The following is a 10,806-nucleotide window of genomic DNA, read 5'->3' on the forward strand; positions in this document are numbered from 1 at the left end:
ACTTCTCTCTTTTGCTCATCCTGGCAAGAAAGAAACATTATCGCAGTTCAATGACACGTCCCAGCAAGACAAAAGCACTTGAGGTGCCAGGTGAGGGGAGTGGTCTGATGAAGAGCCTGGTGAAGAGGTTTGGAGGCCCACATTCAGCCCCCACCCCCGGGGGCCTGAGATTCCCCATTCCTGCTCTAGTACCTGCCTACACACTGGATGAACTGTTGTGGTATCATGGAATGTTCATGAACATTCTGTTTGCTGAGGGAAGTCAGCACCAGAAATGTTCACAATGGTCGCTTGAATTGACCAGGATGGTCGCGACAACAAATAAACTTTGACTTTGACTTCACAATGGTCCAGCTTTGAGGCCTGAGGCAAAGGGTCCACTTGGCTGAGAAAAAGGGCCTAAAGACAGAAGCTGTCTAAAGACAGAAGTTGCCCCTAAGCTTAAGCTGGAACTTCTTGTCCTGGAATCTCTTATTCCCAGTCCTTAGATATATTATGCAGGAATAGCTCTTCATTGTGAAGGAAAAGCCATTTTGTATGTGCTCAAGGCAGTCTTGTCTCTTGTGTTATCTGTTCCGAATACAAGGTTACTGGGGCTAAGCGCAGATGAAGGCCAGTCTAATTAAGTCCCAGCTGATTACAGAGATAAAATATTAATCATATTATCATTATTAATTACCTCACCTCCCGATCATCCTAAGGTCTCAGGCTGGTTATGTTAAAATCTAATATTAAAAGCAGTTTGAAACAACTCACAATCACTGACATAAGGTGAGCCCTAAAAATATGCACCCAAGTGCCAAAAGCTATGTACTGCTAGTAGAAATAAATGGCTGCCAAGATTACTAGCTATGAACGTTTTATACGCTGTAAAATGTTAGCCTCCCATCAGCAATAAAATTCATTAATATCTGCCCTGTTTTTCATATGCTTTGCCTGTCAAAAGTTCAGGCTAAGTATCTCTCAGCTCTGCTGTCATCCATAGTAGCTTAAGGGGCCTTTTGGTAAAGCTGTTGAAGGTAGCATTTAAGGTTTGTTGAATAATTGGTTTTCTACCACACACAGAATTAATAGAGGATATTTTCTGTTTTATATAAACATAGAACTAACGGAGGATGGACTCCCCTCCCTGCACAATATGCACAGCAACAAAAATAACTGATACACATTCCCATCATTTTATCCTGATGAAAGAAACATTGATTCTTTTCTTTTAAAAAAATAAATGAGTAGGATGAGCTTTTCCTTTTCTATTTTTGAGAGGCTTTCTGTTACAACAGTCATGGGGTGGTATCTGTCACTCATTAGTTAAGATCAGTTGACTTAGGAGCATTCATTTCGGCGGGTATAAGCTGAGCATGACTAATGTTGAATCTCTGAGTGACTGTTGGATAGGCCTGACTTCACGTGTACATACAGGAAGATGCCAGATCCCATAAGGAAACCCTATCAGACTCAAGTGCTTGCACACTGTATGTACCCAGGATTATCAGTAACCCGATCCAAAGCAACGGATAGGAGGAAAACAAGCCATAAATGTCATGAGTTCGGAAATGCATGCTAACAGGTAGATGGCCGTTCCAAACACTGTTTGTAGCCTTGTCAAAATGTATTACTAGTGATGCGCACCAATGGCAATGCAACTAGACTTTTCACTTGAAAAATTCCTTGCATCGACACATGCAGGCACCTGTATTTTTCCAGGGTATAGATAATGGCAGCCCCAAATCCCTATACCTTAGGTAACCCACAGTAGTGCTGGCAAGAAGACAGCAGATGGATTTTTTCCCAATTGTTAAACTAGTTAGCTGTAGCTTAAAAAGAAAGAAAGAAAAGCTAGGGTGCAAACTTACTCAAAGTTACATGCATGTTAAGTCCTGCCGAAAATAATTCTGCCTGCAGACACGTTTATGGACATAGGATTTTGTATTTTCCAGGAATGAAAATTCTTACCTTTCGGAGGAATTAATACAGCACACATAATGAACAAAGACAGGAAAAGACATGAGATCACTCCAACTAAGATTTTCAGCTGGATCTGTAGAATAGAAATCAGTTACAATTCAAGTCTTCCCTAAATGACAGTTCTCAAGACTTTTGTTAGAGTCCATTCCCCTCCTCCCAAAGCAAAACTATAGAATTTCAGCAGCATATTGTATGCCAACAGCTGAAGTCTCCTTCAAGTATGTCTCGAGCCATATGCTTTTTCAGTTTCTTTTTCCTATTGAGAGCGTGCCTTCTGCCTCTGATATTTTCTCACAGCCGAGCAACAGAACAAAAAGTTTTCAAAGCCCTCCAAAATCCAGACCTATTTATGTATCACTTTATTATTTTTTACAGACCTTCATTCTCCTGCTTGTTCTCTTAAGGAAGATTTTTTAGTTCTCCTTCCCTCTTCTGGATGCCGGTCACTGGATCTCTGAGAGCAGTTTGCAAAAGCAGCGTCAGCTTTCTCAAACGGAGGCCAAGCCTCAGACAGTTTTCTTTATGTGCTTTCAAAATCCATGCCAAATTTCAGAGGTTTTTCCATAAAATAGGAAACAGATTTTTGAGGGCGTTCTCAGCCCTGAAGTGAACTGTGGGTGGCTGCAGCGGGCCTTTGGCTGTATCAGTGCCGTTCATGTAAACCACAACTTAACGATGCTTACATGAAGAGTTTGTGGGTCCTGTGACTCAACAGCAGATTGGAGATGTGCTGTTTCACCCTGAGAAGTATTTACAGTGCGTTTTGGCAATACTTGAAGCAGGAAACGTTTTCAAAAGCAAGATGGTGCACTCATAATACAGCAACAAATTAAGGAAGAAGTGGAGAATCTGTGGATCTACATATGTAAATATAGTTGGGGGGTTATGTGTGTACACACACACACAAAAAAAAACTAATTTATACCTTAGGGAAATTACTGCAGCTCTTTAGTAGGGCCCATGCTTTGCATGCAAGGAGGTCAACTTCCAGCACCTCCAATTAAAAGATAGCAGGTAATCACACAAGGTGAAAAATTTCTGCCCAAGACCCCAGGAGAGCCACTGTCAGCCTGAGCAGACCATACTGGACTGGATGGAGAAATAATATGACCTGCCATTAGGCAGCCTCCTATGTCCTCATCAAAGACCCCAAACAGCTCTTTGATTAGCACTGGGGTTTTTCAAAGGAAACTGAAACAATTTGCCTCTTCCAGACAAGCTATTAAACAGGCGTTCTTCTCGATTTGCTGGCACAAAGCTTTCCTTATAAAAAGGAAGAAAGCAGCTGTTAGGAGTGACTCTTTAAGGGTGAAGATAGGGCTCTTGCAGGCAGCCCATTTACTGAGCATTCGTTCCAATACTTTTGCAGGAAAGTTATTTGAACATGTCCGGTCCTCTCATATTCTGTTTTCCAAATGTTGCTGAACTATAACTCCTGTCAAACCCCCAAAAGCAGTGGCGTAGCGTGGTTTGCTGGTGCCCGGGGCAACCGGGCATGGGAAGTGGAGGGTGAACGGAGCCCGCTGCGCCAGCCCAGTTCTTGCCACCACCAGAGCGACACCTGCTCCAAGCTGCTTTGCAAGGTTGGGATCATCCCAGAAAAATGTGCCCAGGGCCATTGCCCAGCAGCCCCTCCCCCATGCTACGTCTGCCAGCAAGTATCTGTGTGTGTCATTTTCACTGATACATACACATGTACATTTTACTCTAGTATTTGTGTTTGTGTACACATTGCTTGACTGAAGAACTGCAACAGAAAAGTCATGGGAAGTGTGCTCATGTGCCATTTCAGAAAGTGCAAATTTGGTAGGCTTGCCTTTAAATGTGAACTGAATTGACTCTCTCTCCCATCCCTAGTTTCAACCTTTAACCTGCAATCCTATGCACACAAGCATACCTGCACGCATTTATTTTGGCGTAAGCTGCATTCAGCACTTCTACATAAAACATGCATGGTATTTAATGTATAAAGGGAGCAGGAGAAAAATTAAGGGGCACATTGCCTCTTAGAATGCACAGGACTGTGCTGATGGAGAAATTGTGCTTATTGCTTTGTGCAAAAGGCCAAGATGTACTGGGGAGTTGTGCCAGCTATCCTTCAAGTTTCAAGTTTTATTGCGGCAAAGGCCAGTAACACTAAACACCACAAGATCAAACAAAAAGAAATCAACAACAACATCAGAAAAAAAAGGATTACACAAGGGAACTTCGCAGTGTGCCATTCAACAGAAGCGATTTACGCTTCCTGATTACTAAAGTGCAAAATTTGGCCACCTCATATGATATTAAGCTTGAGGAATCTTCCAGAAGGTATTTTCGTAGGAATTCGGGAGAGGATTCCAAATAGTGTTGTAAGGGTATAAATTTTGATAAAAGCGGCAAAATAAGTTGAACTCGTTCTTCACTATAAAGTGCCAGCTATCCTTCATGCTGCAATCCTAAGCATACTAAGCTGAAAGAAGATTGCATTCAGTGGAATTTACTTCTGAAGAAACATGCTAAGTAGGATTCCACTGTTGGTACCTTAGTTAATAACACTGATATTGTTTGTGTATCAAAGACTGTGTCCCCCTCCTTTCTAGATTTCTAGTCTTCCCTTCAACATACTAAACACAGAAACTTAAGCCCCAACCTTTTCTAGTTAGGTCTGCCAAACAGCATTTAATAACATTCTCAGCTGGTGACCTCAGATTGGAAGTGGATCAGAGCATTCAAATGTTAGCAAGATTGTCACACCCAGCTTGCAGCTTTCGCTGAAAGCACACCAGAGCTAAGAAACTGGGAGAGCTTTGTGAGGTTGAGTATGAGCCAAGTGCCTTTTCACCGGAACCGTTTTCTCCTTGTTGCACTTTTCATGTGAAATAGCAGCAGGAGGAAAGAGCTACCTTACACCTGGCCACCAAGCCCACTAACAGTCAGCAAACACAAGATCTTCTCCAGCAGATGCTGGAGATAGAAGCTGGTCTAAAGGATACACTTTATATTTGAACAATGAATGGCCCAGACAATTTTCTTCCATGACAGCTTCTGTGTTTGGGGAGATCTTGGCAGAAAGCCTTCAATGAATTGTATGACGTGAGATCAATGGGGCTCATCACTTTTTCTTTTCTGCTGAAGAGCCTCCTATGCCTTTAAGAGCTGCAAGGCAGAGATTCAACACGTAGAATTTCACGCCAGTGCAGAAATACACTGATAAAGTTCAGCTTGTTGAATTTCTGCCTCCCTGTGGCAATCAAAGGAACCACAGCCTTGCCAAGGGAAAAAAGTGATGGGGAGGAAACTTGCTGTGGTGTGATTTGCTCAAGTGGTCAATAAAAAGCATGCTCACCTCCATTGTCTTGGCTTTCTGCTTCTTCATCCTCTTTTCTAGGTGAGGAGCGATTGCTTCAAAAAACCAGCAATGGCCTGTGTGCTGCTGGATGGAAGCATTAATACCAAGATATTGCTCGTCCATTGAAGAAAACCCACTAAACCAAATGAGGGTTAAAAAAATTTAAGGCTGTAGTGTTTAAAGCATTAACTTACACATGTCTACACAGAAGTTAAGTCCTATGGAGTCCAATGAGATTTACTCCCAGGTAAGTGGGTATAAAATTGTAGTTGTGATTATGGCTGAGATTAATCTATTGTAAAAGAATTAGTTGATTACAAAGATGCCTGAATCAAACAGGCAATTATTGGCAATACAAGTACGTATAAAAAATAGTGGCTGGCAAAATGCTATCTTAAAAAAGTCATTGGGGTGAGAGTGACTGGAGAATGACTCTTGTAAGAAGGTCGCTGCTCTGACAAAGACGCATAATCTAAAAACATTTAGGTTTTTCTTTAGAACTATTCTTTTCTCTTTTGAAAATTTCTGCAGATTTAATTAACCAATTGATCGAATAAAATGCCCCAGAAAGCATGAGCCTTGGCCAGGGATTGTGGGAGTTGTAATTCAGCAACATCTGGGGGGCCAAATGTTCCTCACACCTGAGCTGGATGGACTAGCGGTTTCTGTAGATTTACAAGTTCAGTATGGAAAGCCTGAGTCTTAGAAGAACCGGATGGTGGTAAACAATAGTTAAAAGTGTGGTGCCTAGATCCTTGGGGGAATTTAACATATTGTGGTTTGTGTTCATTTCATTGGTTAGAAGTTTCCATTGTTAAGTCGGAATGTTTTGGAATGAAAGGAAGTCTAAAGCCAACATAAACAAACCCTTCAAATAACTTGGGGTAAGGGAACTGCCGCCATCCCCCCGCTAGCAGAGATGGAGCCGTGCTGTATGAATTTTGTAGCATCATGGTTAGAAAGCACAGGAAGTTGCCTTATACTGAGTTAGGTCACTGGTCCACCTAGCTGAGAATTGTCCACACTGATTGGTAGCAGCTATCTAGGGTTTTTTGGACAGGAAACATTCCCAGGCCTGCCTGGAGATACCACTGAATTCTGGCTATGTCAGTTTGCAATTCTTGGTACAAAACGTATTGATCCAATGTGTAGAGCTCTTTCCTATTCTACTTAATTCAAGAGGGTTCTGGAAGCTTCTCTTTGTGAAAGAAACAAGCAAGCAGGGGGGTTCATGATCTTTGGGTTATTCCTTCAGAGAAGCTGAGTACAGCTGGCTTAAACTGGTTCTCTTATCTCTTCTGTCAAGGTCATGCTATAATAAGAGGCCAGAAGGAGCCTGGGTTTCACTTTGTCTTTTCTCTCTCTTTTCCTTCTGGTGTGGTGTTCTGTACATAGTATGCTTAGTGTTAAGGTTTAGACTTAATTATAAGTTATTGTAAGTTTAAGTCTGCTGCAACTGGATTTCTTATGGACAATGCCAATCCTGACTGTATTGGATTTGTGACCATTATGCTCATTTGCCTTCAGTAGCAGTAAAGCTCTGCTGGATGAAATACAACTCCCTCTGGTCTATTTTTCAGGAGTCCTGCAACGTGTTTACTCTGCTAACTATACGTCGGAATCAACTCTGGATCAATATTGAGTAGAATTTCAATGACAGGCTATTCCCTACAGGGGGTAGAAAGAGGTACATGTTACCACCACAGCAGGATCAGGAACCAGTACTGAAGCCTACTGATTTCTTTGAAATATCCCTCTACTGTTCCCAGGTTCCTCTCTCCTTGCTGGATATGGTTGGAGAGAGCGGATGAGCGGAGAGTCTGCACAGCACTTGGTAAGCACTACAGCGGGCTCCAGTGGCCACTTGGCGCAGCTGCAAGCACCTTCCGAAAGGGTGCTTTTGCAACCAACACACGTTGACAAAAGTCTGTTCCGGTGTTACGCGTTTCATTTCACTTACGCCATAAAAAGGAAAGGCCAAATTGAAATTACGTGCATATACAGTTTCGCATGTACCGTTTCCTGCCTAAGGTGTTGCCTCAATAATGGGCGGCAAATAAATACATCCTACTCAAGAGTACACCTGTTGAAACAAATAGGCTCTTATTAATGTCAGTCAGTCTTCTCCGAGTCTGACTGCATTTGAGTCCTACCCTTGGGGGCAGATTCAATTAATGAGTCCCACTAGTGGAAAGTCACATAAAGAATTCTGCTAACGCATTGGGGTCCCCCCCCCCCACCGCCCAAATGGCTCAGAGTAGTTGAGAGAACCCCTCCAGAACAGGGTGTGGGGAGGGGGAGAGATGTTCTATTCCATCTGGCAAGCAGAAATTATGGCACTGACAGAATGACTGTCAGAACGCTAAATGTTTAGTTGATTCCTCAATTAAAAAACAGTAATTTTGATTGAAAACACATTTCTAATTAAACAGGCTTTTTGTGTGTGTTAAAATCACTATTTTTTTTTTTACTATTTTGCTTAAATTTCTATTCAATTGAAAAGTAAATTCTAAATTACTTTCTATTATTTTAATAAGCAGCATTTAAAAAACAAACGAAACTACTCTTACACAAGATACACGGTCCCCATTTAAAATGGCATTATACTGTGACATGTGCATACATATGTTGTGAACAACTGCTCATACATTGTGAACTGCCCTGATACCTGCGGGTATAGGGGAGTAAAGAGATTTAATTATTATAAATAATAAAGTTACGGAGGGAAATATTGGGACTTTTGTTGATTAACATGAAAATACCTGCCGATTTACAGTTTCAGCCCTAATAGTGTCTACACTGAATGAAGTCCCGTTGAATTCAGTGGGTCTTGCATCTAGATAAGAATTGCAACCTAAATTGATCAATTGAATTAAAACTCATTCCATTACCCAGCTAAATGCCCAAGTTAGGCAAATTATATCCCCTCGTTTAGAAATAAATCCTTGCACAAGGAAGGAGCTGGTTCAGTATCTATGTAGGATTTATATAACTCATTTCAGGCGTTCAAAAGTACTTCATAAATGTTAGCTTAGTAATCCCTACAGGAACTCTGCAAAGCACGTCACCAAATGGGTCTTAATTCCTGCCTTCAGGCTTCCCACAGGTTATCGGTTATGCATGAGGGTTTTACACTGCTTCTTGGTAAGGCTTTAAACACAAGCCAGTAGCAGGATTTATTTTAGTCCCAAGGCAGGTATGCAAGCAAGGGTCTTAAGCAGGGGTAGGCAACCTAAGGCCCATGGGCCGGATGCGGCCCAATTGCCTTCTCAATCTGGCCCGCGGACGGTTCGGGAATCAGTGTGTTTTTACATGCGTAGAATGTGTCCTTTTATTTAAAATGCATCTCTGGGTTATTTGTGGGGCCTGCCTGTTGGTTTTACACGAGTAGAATGTGTCCTTTTATTTAAAATGCATCTCTGGGTTATTTGTGGGGCATAGGAATTCATTCATCCCCCCCCCCCCCGACAAAATATAGTCCAGCCCACCACATAGTCTGAGAGACGCTGGACTGGCCCACGGCTGAGAAAGGTTGCTGACCCCTGGTCTTAAAGAGTACAGAGAGTTCTCTGTGCCCGTGTACAACATAGTAGGCCAATGTTATTTTCACAGTATTGTGGCTGGGTGGCTGGGGAAGAGAATCTAGCTAATTAAAGAGATATCTCTGGCTGAGACGAGATTTGAACCAGGGACCACCTTAATGCAAAACAGAGCAGTTGCAAGCAAATTCAACAGCAACGACAACTTGCCATGCTATTGGATCTGCAAGCATTTTAAGAGTCTTAAAAGTAGCAGAGACTTGAGTCCACGTGTAAAATTGCCACCCAAACTGTGCACGAGTTAAACTAGAAGTCTACCTCGGTGCAAGATTGCCATTTTCCCTTACCTCCTGCAACTGAGGAGCAACTTTATCCAACATCTGCTCACAGGAACGCCTTGGAAGAGAAGACGACCTCCTTTCCTTCACCACCATACTGAGCAAAGCAGGTAGGTTCTCTGAGTTTGTTTGTTTTTTGGCAGGGAGGCTTCTCACAGGCCTGTTGGTGAACCAGCCCCCCCCCCAGTTGTCTTGCCTCTTTAAAATATATTTTAAAAATAGCAGCTCTGCCTTGCATTACAGAGGTAGGCCCGAATCCAAAGGAGAGCCAATTGCATAAGAAGGACTTAAGTTAGTAGCAACGAATGGATGGAATTAAGATTGGCCGTCCTCCTTTGCAGAGGACAGTCCTGTTCTCCCCTCTATCTGAAGGTGTCCTCTGTTCGTGGGTTGCTCTGGACAAGTCTGGTTTAAAGATAAGGAACCAAGATGATAAGAAATTTTTAAAAAGCATGGTAAATGTTTATTATGTATTTGCAAAAGTATTGTAAACAGGTTAATACATTTAAACAGGATTTTAAGAACACGTGTAATTTCAGAATATAGGAAATTTGAGGCAAAAAACCCAATTTGGAGTAGAAATGACATGCAGTTGAAAAGGGAATTTAAGGAACAAGAGGAGGGAAGTCACAGGAGAATCCCATTTTATGGATTTGATATTGTTGTTGTGTATAATTTTCTTTGTTTGTGGTTGTCTGTTGTTTGTTATTTTTGTTGAAAAAGAAAGAATGAAAGAAAAGGAAGCATAAAAATATAGAGGAGCCTGGAGCAGCACCCTGCCAGCAGACTGAGCATCCATCCAAGCCACTTGGTGTTTTCCCCTCTTGTTGTTGGTTTAGTCGTTTAGTCGTGTCCGACTCTTCGTGACTCCATGGACCAGAGCATGCCAGGTCTTCCACTGTCTTCCACTGACTCCCAGTTTGGTTAAACTCATGCTGGTAGCTTCGAGAACACTGTCCAGCAATCTCGTCCCCTTCTCCTTGTGCCCTCCATCTTTCCCAACATCAGGGTCTTTTCCAGGGAGTCTTCTCTTCTCATGAGGTGGCCAAAGTATCCCCCCCCATGGCAATGTATTTCTATTTAAATTGCAACGTGCAGTTGCATCTATTAATGTACATTACCATATACATAGGACGCGGGTGGCTCTGTGGTCTAAACCACTGAGCCTCTTGGGCTTGCCGATCAGAAGGTCGGCGGTTCGAATCCACGCAACGGAGTGAGCTCCTGTTGCTCAGTCCCAGCTCCTGCCAACCTAGCAGTTTGAAAGCACGCCAAAAAAAGTACAAGTAGATAAATAGGTACCACTCCGGCGGGAAGGTAAAAAACAGCATTTCCGTGCGCTGCTCTGGTTTCGGTGTTCCGTTGTGCCAGAAGCGGCTTAGTCATGCTGGCCACATGACTCGGAAAAACTGTCTACGGACAAGCGTCGGCTCCCTCGGCCTGTAAAGTGAGATGAGCGCCGCAACCCCAGAGTAGTTCACAACTGCTAGGGGTCCTTTACCTTTACATTTTTACCATATGCGTATCTTATGCAAATCGGGGTCCTTTTTGGTGTAGGAACTGACTAATGACATGACAATTATACCACTAATTAAAGTGACAGTGGCCTTAAAAGCCCCAATAATTCTTTGCA

General features: G+C 42.5%; 1 protein-coding gene across 4 annotated transcripts in view; it reads right to left on the reverse strand.

The window, feature by feature from the left end:
* FAP (fibroblast activation protein alpha) overlaps window positions 1-5,419 on the reverse strand; it is a 50,340-nt gene extending 44,921 nt beyond the window's left edge. For 2 of the 4 annotated variants that reach the window (XM_077936731.1, XM_077936728.1), the window contains exons 1-2: window positions 5,294-5,419; window positions 1,954-2,038 (exon numbers count right to left, since the gene is read on the reverse strand). In XM_077936731.1, coding sequence (XP_077792857.1) covers window positions 1,954-2,038; window positions 5,294-5,419 — 211 coding nt within the window. Of the gene's footprint in view, window positions 1-1,953; window positions 2,039-2,342; window positions 2,684-5,293 lie in introns of those variants that run through there. The other 2 variants (XM_028747165.2, XM_028747173.2) reach the window with 2 other exon arrangements.
* Between the last annotated feature and the right edge of the window lie 5,387 nt (window positions 5,420-10,806).

This window comes from Podarcis muralis, chromosome 1, assembly GCF_964188315.1.
Source record: "Podarcis muralis chromosome 1, rPodMur119.hap1.1, whole genome shotgun sequence".
Lineage (NCBI taxonomy): Eukaryota > Metazoa > Chordata > Lepidosauria > Squamata > Lacertidae > Podarcis > Podarcis muralis.